We start from the raw sequence: 20,733 nt of genomic DNA, 5'->3' as shown, positions 1-20,733 counted from the left end.
AAATATTTTGAAATGTACTCAAGCAATGACTTGTTAAGGGAAGATGGGAGATTTGGCTTACACCTTCTTTCTGTTCCATAATTTAAAAAAGAAAATCCAAAAATAATTTGTTGTAAAAAAGTCCCTCTACACTTTTAAAAGTGGTTCTGTCAGCAATCTATTAGGAAAAATTCTGTTCTTCAAGTTATAGCACCCTAAGGGGGAAGAGTTTTAGCCAAACTATATATAAATATGCACTTTGTTCCTGATAAAATCTGTTTACTTCCAGCATCTATTAATATTTGTACAAAGGGATCTCTTTGTTAAAGCTTATACCCTTTCATTTTCTAGAAGGATCTGACAGTGCATGTTCTCCATGGTCACCAAAAATCAAGTAAGGCCAACCTTTTCTGCAAAGTTAACTTCAGCCATAACTTGAGTCCCATTCCTGAGTCGGTGCCAGGCGTCCCCCGGCGCGTGCGGATGCAGCACTACCAGGAACACGAGAGCCTTGGGTGGTGCTTCCTGCTGCTGCCCCTGCTCGAGGCCAGGGAGCTCCAGAGTCACTTCTCCAGGTCTGGCCACACCAGCGAGCTTGGCAGTGTCAGCTGAGCAGCAGCAGCAGCAGAGAGATGTGGCATTCCTGAGCAGGCAGAAGCAGGAGAGAGCCTGGCCCTGTGCTCTGGAGGAAAGCGGCTGCCATGGTCTCACCTCACATCTCGCTGCACCATCAGACCATGCTCCTCCTCACACTCGGAGCCTGAAGGGCCCATGGTAAAATTGCAAATTTAGCTGCAAGTAAGGAGGCAAGGGAAGGTTTTTAGGGCTTAATTTTCCCCTGCTGTGTCTACATGACCTAACTGGGACAAAAGACTTCTAAGCTTTATTTTGGTGAAGCCTTGGTGAGATCAAGTGTATCATTTGTAGAAGAATCTCTCTCCACCTAGCTTATATAAAAAGATAGTTTTCCCCCTGAAGACACTACTCAAATACCAGTATCTGCTGTCAGCTCATCAGTACCATTCTTATTTTGCCATATTAGCCTTGCATTTGGGGCCTGATTTGAGACTTATTGAAGGAACTCAAGCCTTGCTCTAATGAGCAGGCCCTTAAAACACACCCAAAAGGCCATGAAAAAATAGAAATAATCCATTCAACAGCTTTGCAGACTAAATCTCAAATGTATTTAACACTGAACTCTTGCTGCAAAGCTTGTGGGGGAATAAAACAAACAAGCCTCGGTCTGCTGGATTGCTTTAATAAAAGGTTTATTGGAAATATTTTTGTGAAGACATACAACAGTCAACAATGCTGTTCAAAGCTACAAATTGTCTAAGTTTTCTGAACCTTCTAAAAATACAAGTAAATGACCTTCATTTGTATTCAGTCTGAGAGGGAAACAAACTCCACTGTAATGCAATGCTGTATTTAAACTACCAGAGGACATTAATAGGACCTGAAAATGGTAACACTTCTAGAGGAAAAAACCCACACACCACTACTGCTCTGCTGGGAGCCAATTAAACATCCCCCCACAGCATCACTCCTCTCTGCATATCCAGATTGAAACATCCCCATCTGAAACAATATTTAAGCAATTCGAGTACAGGTATGACAGACAAGCGGGCACATGACTTGGCTCGCTGATGAAAAAGATGCTGTTAAAGATCCTGTCACTCAAGACCCTGAATATTTGACCTCCCCTTGCAATGGGCTGCACTTTGGGGGCAGGAGGAGGGACAGGGGGAGGTTTTCAAGTTAAACATCTCTTCCAGCACACACATGTACACAGTCCCATAGGGCTTGGCTGCCTCACTACTTCATAACTGGAGCCCTTAAAAAAAAAAAAAAAAAAAAGAGTTGAGCAACAACTTTGAGCAACTTTCCAGTCTATGAACTCTTGACAGTAAGAACAGCAAGTACCCTCATTCCCCTTCTGAATCAACATATCAACCAGAAGGGCAGAGGAGAGCACAAGCACTGTCTGGTAAACTCCATGTTTTCTAAGAAACCCAGCAGATGTTTTGAAATTGATTAATTTATGCCAAGACGACATCTGGAACATCTTCGCAGGAAAACCACCCAGTAAGGTAGTTAGAATTTAAAACAATCGTGTCTTTCTGTTAATGTTGGCTTTTTCCCTTGGCTTCATTGCTCCATAATTACAAGGGTGCTGACCTTCCAGCTATGCACAGTGACAGTTTGGCAATATATTAACACTTTTCTTCATTGTTAGACTTCTGAGTGATTGCCCAGAGCTGAGATTGCCCACACAGAATTTGTAATTTACTAACTTCTGTTTCTCTTTAGAAGCTACCAAGAGGCTGAACAAGAACAGACCTCTTGTGGCAGATTTCAGGAGAACTTATCTCACCTTCTTCATACATAAAGGAAGGCTTTGGATAAACACCAGTACTCAGCCACTTTACCTTCTGTCCACACCACACACGAGCAGGCCATGAATCCAAATGAAACAACCCCGGGGTTTCTCACACTATCACAAAGACATCCAGAGATTAATGAGCCTCTTGCACCGGCCTGAGGGACAGGAACCTGCCCAGGAGCACACCTGAGCAGAAATCCCACTAACTCTCCATGAGGGGGTGTCAGCCAGGACTGAAATAATTCCAGTGCTCAGTTCTGGTGAGTCCATGAGGGAAAGAGGAACCAGTAAATAATTTAGCAATCTTCATAACCCAGGAAACAACCTGCTAGAGCCAAAACATGCCAAACAGGGAACACCTCTGGCAGGGATTCATTCTAAGTTCAGGACTCAGCTTGGTACCAGACAAACTCAGCTTCAGGAGGTAACAGTGCTTCAGAAATTCTCAGCTCTGCTCCCTTCCTAGAGCCACAAGAAGGAACCAAAGAAATCAGCTTTATCACAGCTCTTCATAGATGCCTGAGGAATCGCTCCCCTCACTAACCTCTAACAGCAGCACTGGTCTTGGCCAATCTATTTTGTTTCCCTTCACCTCTCCAGACAGCCCATCCAAAAGCACACTCTTGGCCAGATAAACTCAGTCAGGCTGGCTAAGTTTCCAGCAGGTCATTGAGAAGTGATCACCTTTGGGATTCACTTGTGTGGCCAAGCAGTGCAGGGCACTTTCTGGTTTTCATTTGCCAACAAAGCTCAAAGCCTCCATTAATCTTACTGTTACATATGAAAAAAGCAGCCATATGGATTTATTTTGTTGTCACCTATTGTACTGACCTATGCCTGGCCTTCTCCAGACACAAAGCTCTGGTCACAGATGCTGAAAGGCAGTGAAGCCTCTCTTGGCTATCTACAGGATACTGGGAAGAGGTGAGTGTAAGAATCCCTCCTCACAGGACAGAAGGGGTCCAGCTGTCTGGAGGCTGAGGAACATGCATGGTCAGTGCCATATTTTAGATGCAGACTGCTACCCAGATACACCATAGCCAAATTCTCCTCTCCAACCCCTCAGGTATTTCATACCATCACCACTTCTTGTTAGACTCAACAGGACACAAAGAGCTCTTCTGCAACCTGATTGAAGTTTAAGGCATTGATACTGTGTGATGATTCAAAACAAAGGTAAAATACCCTCCGTGCTTAACAGTAATGAGAAATCTGATAAACCCAACGTGCTTCTCAGGGCCAAGCACCCATTCAATGCCTGCTCTGCTTCAAACCTGAGCTGTGAGAAGTACACTCCTCAAAGCATTTAAAGATTAATTTAAGTCATTAGTTATAAAACTAAGGGAGAATGTAAATAGAGTATCACTAGCCTTCACTGATGACTGGAGGCAATGTGAAAGCAGAAGATTTAGTGAGTTAGCCCAAAAGGGCAAACTGCAGGACAGGGACAGTGTAAGGACTGCACACCTCTTGGGTTCTTGGGCTGTCCATAGAGGGCCAAGTTGCACCCTGTGTGCATTTCACATATTCACATAAATAAAGCTTTCTCTGCTTTATTTACAACTTTATTATTATGACTGTCTCCCAGCGAACACACTCCAGTACATGCTGTAAAAAATAATGTAATCTTGGTAAGAGAGACTTCCCTGTAGCATCTGCTATGAGCTGCTGGCTGAGGTAGGGGAAGAGACTGCACAGTTTTGGCCATGCACTATGGGGTGTGTAGTCTAGTAAACTGCAGATTAGCGAGGCTTGACTGTTATCTTAATTTACAGCCCATAGAGTTCATGTTAACTCTACACACATTTTTATGTATATTAGCAGCTTAGTTTGACCCAGATACTTTTATTGGTTATTTGCCATTTCTCCTTGACAGGTTATTACTGACTTCCCCTTCCAGCTCCCTACAGCAAGACCTGAAGCCCTGTCAAGGAGAAGAAAATGTCAACAGACTCCTCAGCAGTGCTCAGAGCAGCTCGGGCTCCTGCTCGCCAGCTTTGAATTGCTACTAGGCAATCATTAAAGGAGCAGCAGCTTCTATGCAAGCTGTGATTATGGTGCTATAAAAAGCAGCAACATGGCCAACTCTAATTCAGGAAAATCACCGCTTCCATCTGAATATCCAAACCCATCTCCCTTTGGTCAGTGCAGAGAGCCACTCAGGAAGGCCTTTTCTGATCAAGGCTGGGTAGTTAAGTCTGGACAGTCACGCAGAAATGCCCCATTCCTTCTGCTCCGATACCCTGTCTAGTCGATAACATTTTCACACAGCACTTTCAAAGGCTGCTGTTACTGCTCCGTGCATTTGCCCTAATGAACAAGGAATTCTGTTGATGCAGAGCAGCTGTCATTCTCCTTCTGCTAACACAGCACCCGAATGCACCTCATCATTGCTCATCAAGACAAGCAACTCCAACACCCAGTCTGCGGCACATTACAATACATTAATTCCTGTAATGACTCCAAAGAACAAGAAGAATGCCAGGTCTTGACCTGGGTGGGTTCTACAGAATTAACTCAGCTAGAGATTAAGGCCATACAGTGATGATAAAGTCTGACCCACTAGCCCCAGTGTCACATACTGTATAGCCCTGTGACAAATCCCATGTGCAATTCCCATTGAGCTGACAACCAACACACGTAGCTCAGTCTAAACCACCATTCACTCTAGGGAAGGTTTTTGTTTGTGACACACACTGACCTCAATTTACAGGGAGGTCAAAATGATACAGCTCATAGTCTGCACTAATAAAATAAATCACATCAGATGACAGCTGCTCCTCCCCAGCATCTTTCATTATGTTCTGCAAAATTTTGTTGCCCTAAGTTAAGAACAGAAAAAACTCCAGGATCCCTTCTATTCTCTGCTTAACACATTTACTTGCCATTCTTCATTATCCAAAGGCTTTTAAAAGTTTTTTTTCTGCAGCGTCATTAAAAGCCTCCAAATTGTTTACATGCCAATGTTTGGTGTGTAGCTTAGAGTACAAAGACTAAACTGATCTCATTTTGCCTTGGTGGGAAGTTAATTTTCCTTGTGTTTTTACAAAAGGAAGAAACAATTAGCAGTTTTGAGGAGAGGCTTACACCACACATTTCCTAAACAGATTTGGTTTCTAAATAAAAGGAAGTGTTTAACGGGTTATATCAGCATTAAGATTTAAAAACTCCTGGGATCAGGTTTACTCTCCCCTTATTTATTCTCAGCACTAGTATTTGTGCCTTTAAACAAAATTCCTCTCCCAGAAAATACATACATCCACACTTGGCCCCTTGACATTCATGCCTATGGCAAAATTATTTGTACGTTTTCCTTATTGCATAATTGTCTCATTAGCACGGCAAAAAGAAGGTGATGACTTTTCCCTCTGTGCCATCAGCCTAATCCAAGAGCAATCCTGACTGGTGCTGCAGGAGCAAAATTTGCCTTTTCTAAAAGAGAAGGGGACTCTGAACCTCTGAGGTGGCACTGGAAATTGAATTATAGCATTTGAGCGCTTGCATTTACTCACAACCCTTAAGGAAGATTAAACCAGTAGGCCAGGCTGGAACTTTCCTCTCCTATGCTAAACATAAACATTCATATTCAAATTGCTTTCGGATATATTTAAATCAATAAAAAACTCTGGATGATGGTCAATAAGGCAAAAAACAACGCCAACTTTTTAAATATACAGATGTAGAATATACATTAACCACGAAGCCTGGCTTAAACACAGCAGTATTTACTTTATACTGTTCAGAAACGTGGCTTGGTGACTAAAATTAATAGAACTTGTCTGGACGACAGCATAAACTTTCTAAGAGCTCTTTCAGCTTTAACTTATGCCCCAGTTTTTGCCTTTTTTTTTTTTCTTCAAAATCCCAATCTATGCAGCAGCACGCCTGTCCCAGTGGCACAGCAAGGCCATGGAGCCAGCATTCCTTCCAGGGCTCATGGGTCTGGGTGTGTTGGGAAGCCTGTTGATGGATCAGATCTAGAAGAGGGACTGGTTTGGCTGAACAAACAAACAGCAGGTCTCCTCTTCACAATGGCCAGCTCTGTGTGTGTCCATGTGTGTGCACGCACGTGTGCAATCCCCTCCAGCCCTCTTCTGCAAACCTCTCTTACCTGGCACAGGGAAAGCTTCTTTAGGGTTACACTATCAGCCCCCCATGCACATGTACATCTTATCAACATATCTGACCAGATGGTACCTATAAATTGAAATTCTCACTGTTTTATTCTACTGTTAAACTGGGAATGGGGTCATGGAGGGAAGTCCCAGGCTACACTTGAAGTGCACATCCAAATACATCATGAAGCGTTATGAGGAGGCACCTAGTTGAGTTCATCTTGGTGTACAATGCCATGCACTCAAGACAGCTGCTCTGCCAAGCTCTGACTTCCACATCCTGGCTCTGTGAGTAAGCTATTATTTGGGTTTCAGAAAGCTAAGATAGAACCCTAATAAATCCTGTAAGAGGGCAAATAGTCTAAGTAATTGATTGCTATCTTGTGTTATTCTGTCATAAGAAGGCAAATAAGCATTTTTAGCTACAAACTGTGTTGCAATCAAAAATTTTACACCAAATGGTCTGTTGAAAATTTCAGCCAAATTAATTAACAGTGAATACAAGAAGGACTAAAGTCTGCATGCAGTCGTGTGCACTTGGTCTGTGTGTAATGAAACAGGAAATCTCAGCACCCCATTCCAATTAAGCAAAGGCTGATTTCTCATGGAACATAAATTTTCTACTTTTCCCCCAGAACAACCTTATGCCGATGTTTTAAATAGTGGTAAAACATTGTTTTTAATTTCACACCTCACATAGCACAGTCAAATGCTTCATAACAACATAAACAAAACTTTAGGCAGAGCTTTGCGACTGAAGTCAAACAATGATTTCCCCCCCACAATATGCACTCAAGATTTGCAGGGAGAATACAGAAACTTGTTGGCTAAGGCCACGGAAATGAGTTCTCTGGTGTTTTGGCTGCTGCTGCCAAACCTAGTCATGAAGGTGTTAACAGTGGATGCATTGATCCAAATCCCATTATTCCCATCACCCATCAAGTAAAGAATAATTTATTCTATTTCTGTTCTCCTTTTGGTTGTATCGTAGGATCGAACGACTTGCGACTGGGAAACAACACCGTGTTCTTCTTGAGAAAATGCATACCCATCTGAAAAAGCAGAAGAAGGAAAAAGAAATCAGTCACTGGAGTTGAGCTCAAGAGCACAGACCTCTTTTAGAAACAGTTTTAGGCATCACTGAAATTATGTGACTGAGACTACAGCAACCTTAATTTCTGTGCTGTGCTTCTGATGCTCAGAGCTGCTCACTGCATTGCCCATGTGGCACAGGAAGGGTGTCTGCTGCCTGCTCTGTCCCTCTGCTCCCCTCCCCAGGCCAGGACAGTGCACACAGCCACCAAGGCCCTCTGAGTCAACCTAATAAGCTACAGATTGATTTGAACACACTCCCATAGTACTCCCATAGTGGCAGAGCTTCTCTAAAGACTTAAGAGAGAAGTAGATTTGCATTTCAGCTTGACTCCTCTGCAGTCCGCTTGATACCAGCAGCTTCTCTGGAGAAAGGTGGGAATGTCTAGCCCACAACCAGATTTTTCTCACATCTTCCTCTTTACTCCCCTCAGGATTATTTTTTTAAACAATTTTTCAAGTGGAATCAGACGAATGACACTGAAACTTTTGATTCTCTCAGCCAGTCACTTATATTTTGCATAGAGAAAACACATGTTCTGGAGGTGTCTATTTGGTTAATCCTGCTGGCTAGCACAATCCTGTGGTCTCCCTAGAAACTGTTCAGATGAAAATAACCATGTGCCTGATTTCTTTTAAAGTATTGTGGACAGGCAAGTGACATTTATTGATAGCATCTGCAGAACACCACAATGCTGGTAAAACAGTCACAAATAGCTAATGGGCAAACATGATGAAACAGCAGACAGGCTTGCAGACGTGGTCTTATAGAAAGTTCTGAATGGAAAACTGTAGCAAAGGACAGGAGATTTTTTGACACCCCGAGTCACAAGCACAGCAGGAAATCTTTGCCAGTAAGTGGAGGGGATTCAAACAGGAATACATTGCTCCAGTCACATATCCCTCATGGAAGTGATTGCAGGACAGCAGGAACCTTGATTTGATTACATGACCAATCATCCCAGCATCCCATTTCATTTTCCCTGAGCAGTTCCATGCCAATATACATACTGCTACAGAGGCACAGGTTCGTTTTTCCTGCCTGTAGCTGAAGGTTCACAGAATACATTCATGAAGTGCAAACAGCCTTTTGGAAAAAAGTGTGTCCATCCTGGATCATTGCAAAGGAAGTACGATGCACAAAACAGGCTTTCATTTAAAAAAGGGTAGATTCACACTTAAACAAACACCTCCACTAGGTTTGTTCCATGTGAAGGGCCAGCATCCTGTTAGCATTTTTGGCTAAATTCTCCATGGATAAGTCAACTTGGTCAAAGACCACAAGCTTAAGCCCTAGAAGACTGAAGCCCATGTCCCATTGCCTGATTTGCATCGAGGTGGCTTTGCCATATTTACTTATCCATGAGATCATTCGGCGTAACGGAGTCTTCAACTGCTATAACTGCTGCAAATCCAGCACTGACCACACAAGTCAGTCCTGGGTGTCATCTTCCCATGACCTGCTTATTCCCAGTGCTGCCACAGGCCTGCAGACAGCCAGGCAGCCCAACCACTCCGCAATGCCAATGCAAAATTCAGTCAAAGGAACCTGTTCACTACTCTCACACCAATAGGAAACACCTTAATACAGCAAGAAACTTCAGACTAAGATGATCTGTGATTAAGAATACCAGGGGTATCCTCACATGTTCATGTCCCTCATCCATCCTGGAATATCAGCAACAAGGGTTTTGTGTGCATGTCATGGGAAAGGCTGTGACCCCCAAGCTTCTCAGCCGAAGCTCAACATTTGGCAGCTCATGTAAGACTTTTCCTGTAGATCTCTATACAGGAAGATGAGTTCATATTACATTTTTCTATTCACATTACAATTAAAATTGAACTTCAAGCTGTTTAGGCAGCTGACTGTGCCTTGTGGAATCAAAATGCTGCAAATGCTTGAGTCCCATCCATACTCCCCAAGCAGCTCTACATTTCCACTGCTTCCCGACCCCGTCCAAAACCAATGAAAGTTTCCATCTGTCAGTTACTAGGGAACTTTCCGGAAGTTTGAACTTTTCCCTCAACTCCAGTTTTAAAACCACACCTATGAGCCTGCCTTGGGAACAAGGCCCTTATTGTTCAGCTGTCCTGCAGCAGCCCAAGGAAAGAGCACATTTCTTTGGGGCTTTCTGGGCACAACCCACTCACCCTCACAGAAGGAAGGACCTTTATACTCCGAGACTTTCTATTAATGGAGGAAAGTGGGACTTTTGAATATCTGTCAATGGGGCTCATTTGTTAAGAAGAGATTCACATTCTCATCAAATCTAAGGTTTCACTGGTACCAGATATCAGACAATCTACTGAATTTTAAAAGCATCCTGTTGGGTTTTCTTAAAGCTTTGATATTCTATGAGTAGATCTGAATCTAGTCTCCCATTAGGTCTCTCATTTAACACTCTTTTTCTGTTCACTGCAATGGCTGCTCTGGTCTGTGCAAGCTCAACAGCACTCTCATGGCAACAGCTTCCAAGACCAGGACCAAAAAGTGTCCAGAGGGCTCTTTTTATTCCAGAAGACCTCCTCATGGAAGGACTGCTTACAGTTTTTGTCACTTCAGGGATTTATTTTAGAGGCCTTCTACTCCTTGCACTCTCCTCTGACACACCCAAATTGTCTGCCCCAGGATTTGTTTAGGCCAGCCAGCAAGAGGGCACTTGTCACTGGCAGCCCATCAGAACTCTCACCTGCTGCAGCATTTCACTAGTTCATACTGCAGTGGTATTATGGTTTACTACAGCCCAAAGTATAAAATGCATCCTTTTGTTTACCTTTGGAGAAAAATGCCCAGATTCAAATCCACTAAAACTTTTAGGGGGTTGGGGAGATGTGAGAGACCTTTTTTTTTTTTTTTTTTAAATCTCTTCTAGGAAATATTGCTTCTTGGATAGCAAAACTCTCTCTGACACAATGAAAATCAACATTGTGGTATCACTTGACCAGCCAAATTCTGTCTCAGGCGAAACATTTTGTTCTGCAGAGTTTTTAAGGAGATTTGCTGTGATGTCACAGCGCATGTTTACCAGTTAAAAAGTGAAAGCTAACTCAGCTTTGACTCAGCGACCATCTTCTATTTAACCTGGGAAAGGGAAAGCTGCCTAAAATCTTGAACAGTTTGACTAATGCTTACTGAAGTAAATAATTTCTCTTCTGATAAACCATGCCTGTGTTTTCTTAAGGACCCAAGAGGAATTCCTGACAAATGGTCCCATCTCTTTAGTCTCAGATACCAACTTACTGGTATTTGCAAGTAGAAAATAAGAGTCAGATGCCACAGCATCAAATTCTAAACCAATTATTCCTATTTCTTTTCCCAAAATTTATATTAAAATATTGCAACTCCACTTAACAGTCAACAAACATGTAGCTTGGAAAAAATACAGAATGTATATTATATTTCAAACACAAGCAAGATAAGAGGAAAAAAAAGTTTAAAAAGCATCTCAAGTAGCTCCCCTGTTGTTTTTCAAATAAAAATGCACTAGCAGAAAAGTGAAAGGAAGAAGGTGTCTGCTAGTGGAGAATAAATGGTGGGATTAGAACCCTCAGCATGAACACATTATTATTATTTATTATTTGTCAGCCCCCATACTGTGAAACGAACCTCAGATGACAGGTGCTTTTTCTCCACTGATTAATAAGGTGTAAACCATATGCTCTGCATTCAGATTTACTCTATGAAATCACCATATTCTGTCAAAGGAAGAAGGATTTTCTTGGCTAGCATAGGAAGCCTGGGCCAAGTGCAGTAATCCTGACTCAGGCATGGCTGTTGGCGTTTCAGAGGGAGCTCTGCCAAAGCCGTGCTTAATGGAAGCAGACTCAGCTCTCTTTTTAAAGAGCACATTGAGACAAATGATAACTGAACACCAGCAGGGGCATTGCAGGAGGGAAACCACCCTAGAAGGATGCTGTGGAACTTTCCTTATGGATGAAGGGTACCCTTCCCATCCTCTGGGGGAACAGGTGATACAAGTCAGTCACACAGGAGGAAAGGGGAGGTCAAGAGCCATCTTTTATATCTACAGAGTTTGTCTAAAAGAGGTGCTGCTCTCACAAAGTCACAGCAGTAAAAAAGAGAAGAACCTGGATGGAGACCTGGGGAAAACCTCACAGCCAGCAAACCCTTTTTGGAAATCATTATTGCTCCTTCCCTCAAGGGAGAGCCACACAACAAGCTAAAGGGAAGGGTCCAAAGTCACATCTGAGAGGAGCCTAGTAGCATTTCCTGCTCATTCTTAAGAGATTTCAGAAAGCAGATGGCAGCGGGGAATGACCAATTTCACCAGGCACCTTCACCAGGAGGTGAGCACAGCCTGGGGAGCAGTGTTGTCAGCACTGCCTACAAGGCTGCACTGAGATGGTTTTATTTTAGCACCTGAGCTTGACAACCATATGCAACTCTTCCACTAAAGTCAGGAGCTTCAGACTTCCTTTTTTTATTTAAACTTTTCACAAATGTCCCAGAAAGGAAACACATGATCTTTGATAGCACAGCCAGCAGATAGATTTTCTTCATGCTTCTGGCAGCTCTTCACAATTCAGGAACACAAAAACAAAGAGCAAGTAAAACAGCCATGAAGGTTTCACCTTAAGGACATTCCTTCCAAATGGACAGGGCTACTCTCCAAGACAGCCACTCTGAGCCAGTTTCTTTAATGAGAGGAGGTGTTTGAGAGACTAATCCTGGCTGGCACTCCCATATGGCACTGCCATGGCACTGGCTGTGTGGCTCTGTTGCCCACTTCGGGTGCTGGACCCACAGGAGCCTGGTGCTGTATGGGAGCACCCCTGACACACATCATGCCTTAAGGTCTTGTGCTGTGCCAGTGCTTTAGGAGAAGGGCTGTCTCACCAACAGAGAGCTAAGGAAACACACAGAGCGAGCTTCTGCCTCTTGTACAGAGCTGTGTAGCCTCACCTCAGTAAGCTCTTTGCCACCACCATTGACCACCAGTAGTAGCCCAGAAACTCCCTGTGAGGTTTTTTTCCTTTCCATGTAGCTGGAAACAAAGCTGTTTAGGCATTGCTTCCTCCCAAAGCATTTGGAAATGGTTGCTGTCAAAAATAAACTAATTTCCAACCCAGTACTGCACCTTTACAATCTGTGCTACCAAATTTAATCCCATTTTCATTCCTTGTTGGGACCAAGGCAATCCATTTGCTTAAGCTTTTGTCAGCTCTAACTAAACAAACCATTTTCCTCCTTTATATGTAAGCAACAGATTCTGAGTTGAAGTCACAAAAGCAATTTTTGGTCTTCACAGCCTGGGAATTTAGGGCCTGGTGGAAACACATGAACAGTTCAAGACTTCAAACAGAGTGCTTGTAGTGTGATTTAAGATACTGGCCTGGCATGTCAAGGCTACTGCCCTATTCATCAACTCTTTGCTTTGAAGATTTCTAGCATTTAGTAAACACTTGTACAATCCAGGGTTGTGAAAACAGCACATATGTTCCCTGGATTTTACATGGCCTTGTACATATAGCAGTTATGCAACACTGGAAAATAATATTTGACAACAGATGACAGAAGTCATGGATACATCACAAAAATCATCTTTCAATCCTAACAGCTTCACAGTCAAAATTTATGTTCATGTGAAAAACAGATTGCTGATTGTAACCTGTCCTGACTGGCCTGACTCATTTAGCACTTAATCATTTGCATTTATAGGGAAGCTGGTTATCCAAATTAGGGTTTATTTTGATCTCATTTTTCTTTCCCCATAACTGTTTGCCTACTAACAACCTGATGATGTGTTCTTTGAGACTAAAAGCACATTTTAAGTCTGACTAGTTACCCCCTGGTATAGCTCCTTTCTGCACTCCTTCACAGGTTTCAGATTGTGGTTCAGTCTGCACAGCAGACTATTTTGACAGCCATTTATTTGTGCATTTTATGGATTTCTTCTGCCAATCATTGCTTTTGGAATCTCAGAGCATGTTTGCATGCCCAAAGCCATGTTGCTATCAGCATCCCTGGCTCCTTTGTACAAAGGATTAAATCCTTGCAGAAATGTGGTCCACAGGGCTGCTCTGCTCACTGACCTCTCTTCCCAGACATAGTGGGATTGATTGCGAAAGACCCCACATCCCTTGACAGTGATGGCAGCCTTCCAATGGCTCTATCAAGGACAAACACTATCAGATCTATCACTGTCCCACCCTTCTAGTCAAATTTCCCATGGAAAACAAGAATACCTCAGGTATTATCCCAGCCCTGCCTCCATGGCCTGAGCCGTAACAGTTCTGCTACAGAAGGAGATACAGGCAGCAATGAAATTTGACTCCTCTGTGATTCTTGGGCAGTCAGGGGTGTCACTTCCTACTGCAATTGCAATACAAACCCCAAATCCTGAGTGTCTGCCCCTTGCCCTGGGTGCAGCAGCACTACACAATGAGGGAGTTACTTTCTTTAATAAATAAGCCTATTGATACCAATCACAAGAGAGACTGCATATGCTCACTAGAAAGGGCTGACTGGACTCCCTGGTCCCTCAAGACAGCTTGGTCCTTTGGTGCATCTGGCCTGCAGAGCTGCTAGAGATGATTTTAAATACTGTGGAAGCCTTTAAAACACTGACAAAAGCCCATCAGGTCCAGCAGACACAGGAAGACAAATAAATGGATGACTTCTACATCAACAAGAAATGCCACTGATTTGAAGCAGCAGTAGTAGCCAGTTGTGATGTTGTTTCTCTTCTCCCAGCAGCGGACAAAGAGGGAGAGGAGAGGGAGAGAAGCAGATCTGCAGGCCATGGCTTTCCTCACCAGCAACACACAGAACCCTAATGGCATCCCTGAAACATCTCTGTATTCTCAGCTAACCACAGCTAACATGACATTTCATACAGAAATAATTTCTATTAAAGCTAGGCTCTACCACAATGTTTACTTTATGCAGAGTTTTTGATTTTTAGACTATTCTTAAGACTATCAGAATTCTACCTTTAGAGAACCTGCATACTGGGATTCTATCATTTGGGCCTGGTGATTGAATCCCAGGGAATTAACCACATTTGAGCTCCCCTTGCCTAGGGCCAGATACACTAATTCCACTTCCAAATGTACGTGTCTTGCTTGGCAGCTCAGCCTCGGCGCTAGATTATCTCTACCTACAATTTAATTAAAAAATAATCACCCTTGGCTTCCCTGACGTGGGGCTAGGCTGTGAAACAGAGGCGGACGTGAGCCGCTACTTACGTGACACGCTTTGCTGGACAGAATGAGCACGGAAAAGGCTCGGAGGAGTTTTCCTGCCGAGCCTTTTTAACAAATGGTCACGTTCGTTCACGCTAAGGGAGACAGAAAGAGAGAAAACACACCAGTGAGTAACCAGATCATTTCAAGGTAAGAGTCAACTGTATTTAAAGTACTTATCAGCTTTGACTTTGTCAGTGCTAAAGGTGGTAGCATGAAAAAGAATTTTCTCTTTCTTTAAACTGCACATTATCAAGAGAACTCTTCCTTTCTAAGGACACTGTATAAATCTACTTTTGGTCAGTTCATCCCTAATATCACCATCATTGTGATTTCTGAATGTGTGATGCCTCTAAATTACTACGAACCGTATCAGAAGTCTGACATCGAGTGATATGGAACATTAAGAAGATTTCTCTTTAGTATTATGCACATGAATCACAGCATACACACACTGCCTTAGAGAGAAGGAGCAAAGCATTGTCGCTTAGCACAGGTAGAAGGCTTCTATCACACCTGCAAAATGGCCTGAAGCAACCAAAGGTAGGACCCATAGTTAATTCTGCCTTCTAAAGAATGGTCTCACTTTAACCAACCTCCCATATGGAAAGAAAACTTTCTATCCAGTTTCCTTTATTAAAAACCTCTTTGGTTTACACAGTTCTTGTCAGAGGCCTGAAAAAATTACTGCTGAATTTACAAAACGAGAAAATACCAACTTAAGATGAAAAACACAGTACGCTTACAATAGGTGTAACATACCAACAAGAATTATTAGAGGCACTCTCCACTTCGATTTTTATGAAAAAACAACACTTGCTTCATCAAGAACTTGATGCCCAGAGTTAAAAAATTACGACTAAGATCCTGACCTTTCAAAGCACTTAATTACGTACATGAGTCCCACTAAGTTCAATGGGGTTTTAAAATAACGTAGGCCTTCAAATCTCATTGCACTGGAGCCTCAAGTAACTTAAGTATCAGATTATTTTCAGAAAGGTATTAGAGTCTACTTTGTTCGAAGTTCTCCACAATTGGTCTGTTTATTCCTCCTTGCCCTTGTTCCTGACACTGAGATGGAGCTAGTGCATAGAAGGGATCTCTTTGCTGGTACAGCTCCTTGCAGTGCCTTTGTCCCATTTGCCCCACATTTACACCATGTCTCCGTTTTCCCAGTCTGCTTTTTCTTTCACATCTTTATTCACAAGGAGCAATTGCACTGATTATGCTGCAAACATGGATACACACCTGAATGCCAATGCTGGTATCTTCCTTGGGTTAGATTACAAATTCACATGCATTTGGTGTATGAAATGGAAATCCCAGCAAGCGCAGCTGCTGCTGTCGACATGCTAACAACAGCTTTAAACAAACAACTCCCTTTCCCTGAAGCAGTTTGCTAACTTCAATCAGGAAAGTAACTGAAGAATTTCTGAGATGCCTGTAATATGTAATCCAGCCATGCAGGCTTATATTCCACTTAATAGTCCATTAGGGCAATACCCAGGCTCACAGTCCTCTGTTCAGTGCATAATGAGGTGTCCACAAAGGACAAGGTGGAATCCTTCTCATTTTCCTGTGATCCCTAAGCTCACACATCTGAACTAGAAGCTTGTAAAACCTATGGACTCCTCCTCAAAATCTTTACAATCTCTAAACATTTTCAGACACTTGGTCTCTTCCCCTCCTTCCCCTGGCACCACAGAATCACACCTGCAATGAGTATGGCAGGTTGCTTTCCCTGCTTGCAGTCAGTAGTATTCCCTCAACATAAAATAGAAGTTGATAATAAATTTTGAAGCAAAAGTATTGATTCCAACTGAGTTTGTCAAACAAACTCTAACAATTCTTGGCTCAGGAGACCTGCATGTGTTCAAAGAAGAAAGGATCAGAGGTTTCCATTAAAACTAGGGTTACAGCATGAAAGCTTCTAAAAATCTTGGAGGACCCAAGTGATTAAAAAAAACTAAGATCAGTTTCTGGCTATAAGAAAATCTAGTACATACAGAAAGAAGTTTATACCTGTTCCAAGGAGGCAGCATGGTGGAAAACACATACTACAAAGAATCACCAGGTAAGGGTGATGCAATGGAAGGCACAAAAGCAAGACATGAGACTTCTCTAACCTTTAACCTCCCTTGCTTAGGAAGTTGACAACCTGCAGAACCAGCCACTATCAGTGATGCTGTACTGCACAACCTCCTGCAGACTGCAGGAGACTGCTGGGTAACTTGTTAGTTTAGTGAAACACTGTCTGAACACACTGCTGTCCTGTGAATGACAGAAGTGCAATACCTGTTCATGTTCTGCAGGCAAAGAACATGTAAGAAGACGAGGGTGCTTTAAAAAAGTATGAGGGTGATTTAAAAAAGGAAACTTAAACCAATCAAAAATACTTGTTGTAAGGGACAAATAAGCTATATTTTCCACAAAATTTCTTACATTGAGAATGGAATTAACCACAGCAGAAAAGCTCACAAGGAAAAATTCTTTTTCTGCTTGTCTACCATGCAGCAACAGATGAAGTGTAGACCAGTAATGCTTAGCCCCCCAGGCTTCTGCATTCAATATGTGGAGGAAAGCCTGCTGTCAAGGGATCTCTGAACAGGAGTGACACATTGCAGCTCTAAGAATGCCAAAGCTACACTATCTCTGATATTGCTAATTATAATCAACAAATTCAAAACTGAAGTCACATCTGATCTTCCCGTTTGGGAAATGATACTGGATTGCATCTATGCAGAGAAAGAAAAGCTCACAGCAGTATTAGAAATTTGTGGTTTAAGTATGAGGGATGACTAAATAGACTGCAAGTCAAGACTAGTCAAGTACTATAAAACAAACCTTTAATACACAGAAGGTAATGCAACACAGTTCTTCTGAACTGGATGAGTATTTTATTTACTTACAGGTATTAGATCTCCCAATAAAATCCCTGAAAGGAAAGTGAAGTGGCTTTCTTAACTAGTACGTGTTTGCACTCATACAAGTCCCTGCTTTCAGAAAAAGTTTCTGCCCTGCTGCTAACAGGTAACAAAGTGAAGACTTCTCTCTCTGCCTCACACTTTGATGCAAAAGTAACAACACTGGGCTCACATGCAACAGGTTAGGCCTTGCTCAGAGAAATACTGCTTGTAAATCAATCCCAAGCATTAGCCATGATTTTCAGGTTTAATTCTGCTTTCTAGTGACTCCGAGCCAGGGCCTAAACACTCCCATGGGGTCTAAGGACGGCATCTTCAGATGCATTGAGACAAAAGGATAAGAGATCATGAGATCACACTCTGATTATTGGACAGTGGTGTTCATATTCAGGAACTCAAAAATCTTGTCAGAATGGAAGAAGTCACAAACCTAGACGTTCTTATGGAAGTCAGTGACATGGAAAGTAACAGTGAAATATGCTTTAGCTGGTTAGTCAGTGACCTCTGAGGGGGTAAGGGAGAGGCACCATCTATCTCTAATTATATGAAGGACAAAGGACACAGACAAAATGCTTTGAACTAAATATATACTTGACTAGAACAAAAACTGTCAAAAGGTCCCAATTCTGAGACTTTCTATGAAAAAAAAAAGATTTTAAAAAAATCATTAGTCAAGTCAGCCAAAATCAGATTTAGTTGCTATCAATAATGCAGAATACCTTAGGCCAGGAATACCTTTGTGATGGCTTCATAAGAGAGTCAAGATGACTTCTGCCTGCCTAGAATTCTGTGCTAGCAACATCACACAAATTCATTAAGTGAATGACAAATCAAAAGGTAAACTAAAGGCAACATGTTATTTCATAACAATGCTTTCAATTCCATGAATAAAACAACTCTTCCATCTTCCTATCTGAATTGCTCTAAGGTGTCAACGGAGACCTTCATTTTATTTTTGTATTCTCTTCTTCTTATCCCTCACAAAAGCAAACAGCCCTTAAATCCAGGCAACAAACATCTGGCTTTACACATTCAAATGAGATGCATCAAAACAAACAGAATAATTCAAAGCTGACCACAAGGTCCTGCTGTCTCATTTGCTCAAGTAATTAAAAAAAGATGAGCTTCGCCACCAATTAATCTACTGAGCACTAATTAGCGCTAATGAGGATTTGGGGTATTTGGTATAGTTTGACCCAGAATGTCCTCCTGAGTCCATTAATTGACTGGTGGCAAAAGCAGGGATCACAAAGACCGGAAGGTTAAAGTAGATGCAGGTGTCTCTTAAAATTGGATCTTCCCTTTGAAAACACATGCATATCCCAGTTAAAAAAGAAAAAATAGAAATTCAGAGCCCTCCTTCTCTTACAAAAACTGAATTCTTGTTTGTGTTTTGTTACAATTTGCCAGAGGAGATACAGAGCAGAAGCACACCAAACAGGCAAATACACTCAGTTGCCACTGGTTTTAATTCACTGCCCTTCTGGATTATGAAGAATTCGGTCAGATACAGACATTAGAAATTATTTGGTTTGTTTCTGCTTTTCCCCTTTCCAGAAGGAAGAAGGGTGCCTAGTGAAGCCTTACCAGGGCTGCTGGAAATGACACAACTGAAGCACACAAGCACATTTCCCAGCTGCCACCCCGTGCCAAAAACATGCCAGGAACTCAGGGCAGAACCTTGGCTCTCCAGTGCAAGATACTCAGGGTCCATGGGTAAGCCCAGAGGACAAGAAAGCTGTAGCTGTTTTCTCTATCATCTGAACACCTACAAAGCCCTCACTACACTGCCTGCAGGTGCAACATCACTGGTTCTTCCACCCTATAGTGGTGCTGCAGCAGACAGCCACAGGTAAATAATTGTTCAGCTTGGTTTAAACCAGAAAATCTAAACCTCCAAGGCTTAGGCTGAAGTTCTGTCCTTAATTCCACAGCCTCCCTCCTACCCATAAGTATTTCCAAAAGAAATAGCAGGTAAACCCTTGTTCAGTCTCTTTGCTTCCAGTGGCACACACTCTGCTAAAGACAGCCTGAGAAACTCTGGCTGGCTTGCATTATTCTCCTGTTGGAGGAAACATCTTGCAACGTGTTGCCCTCTCACTGTGACAGCAGGGACAGGAAAGAATGAGGGAGGGAAGAAGTTTTAGTTAAATATCCCATGTGGCTAAACAGAAGGTAAAAGACTAGCAAGTTTCTGTCCTTGTCATCTTGGCCTGTGTATTGAATTTTGAGGGGAAAAGAGGGTATTCTTCTCTCTCTTTTTAAATTTTAGAATTAAAACATAATACTTGATCTTTTCCACACATCTCAAACAATAACTTACAAAAAAGTTGCTGTTTCTTGCTGACATGCTTCTGTCACTGAAAATCACATCAACATAAAATAAAAAGAGCAAGAAGAAAGGTCTGAAGCAGACCTCTCCAGCTTTGATCAATTATAATCACCAAATCCTTTACAAGCAGACTGTTCATTTTCATTTCAGTCTCTTGGCTCTCAAACTCCCTTACGTGTCTTCTGAAGAAGAATCAGAGGTTCAAGCACAATGGCTTCTCCCCAAGTACACCTGGCAGAGAGGCCTCGCAGATCCCTCTCTGGCTGCTAGGACATGGCATGTATTCCTGAGGATTTATTCACAAGTTCCATCTCTCACCTTTCATGCAACATAACACTGCTTAAAGGCTTACAGCATCGATCACAGTGCTGGCAGACATAGAGCAAGAACTGTACACCAGGCAGAGGCTGTGGCCACACCTCTGTAATTGGCCAGAGGAAACTATTGTTCTTCCTCAGATAGTCCTTGCTGGATGAGGGCACCCCCCCAGAACCACCCCAGGCCTTGGTTTAACGTGGGTTTTTTTAGTTTAGAATTGTTAGAAGTTATACAGTGGGCAGAGACATAACTAGCATAGGCTCAGCATAAGGAGAACATTAAAAACAACATTATTTCAGATCAGGAATTCAAAATTAAAGCACGCAAATAATCACAAATGCAAGTTACACTAAGGCTGAGGGCTCAGCAAAACTCTATGCTCAA

At 42.4% G+C, this 20,733-nt stretch overlaps 1 protein-coding gene across 4 annotated transcripts in view; it reads right to left on the bottom strand.

Annotated features, from left to right (window-relative positions):
* Positions 1–1,230: 1,230 nt before the first annotated feature.
* Positions 1,231–20,733, bottom strand: part of ATP8A2 (ATPase phospholipid transporting 8A2) — a 320,133-nt gene continuing 300,630 nt past the window's right edge. For 3 of the 4 annotated variants that reach the window (XM_071434041.1, XM_071434040.1, XM_071434043.1), the window contains 2 exons: positions 14,779–14,870; positions 1,231–7,529 (listed from right to left, as the gene is read on the bottom strand). In XM_071434041.1, the coding sequence (XP_071290142.1) occupies positions 7,432–7,529; positions 14,779–14,870 (190 nt within the window). In that variant the 3' untranslated portion in view covers positions 1,231–7,431. The remainder of the gene's footprint in view (positions 7,530–14,778; positions 14,871–20,733) is intronic. The other variant, XM_071434042.1, reaches the window with a different exon arrangement.

Source organism: Agelaius tricolor, unplaced genomic scaffold (genome assembly GCF_023055355.1).
Source record: "Agelaius tricolor isolate 1412-34295 unplaced genomic scaffold, bAgeTri1.0.p SCAF_9, whole genome shotgun sequence".
Taxonomy (NCBI): Eukaryota; Metazoa; Chordata; class Aves; order Passeriformes; family Icteridae; genus Agelaius; species Agelaius tricolor.
The sequence above is the reverse complement of the archived record's forward strand: the minus strand, read 5'-3'. Positions and strand labels throughout refer to the sequence as shown.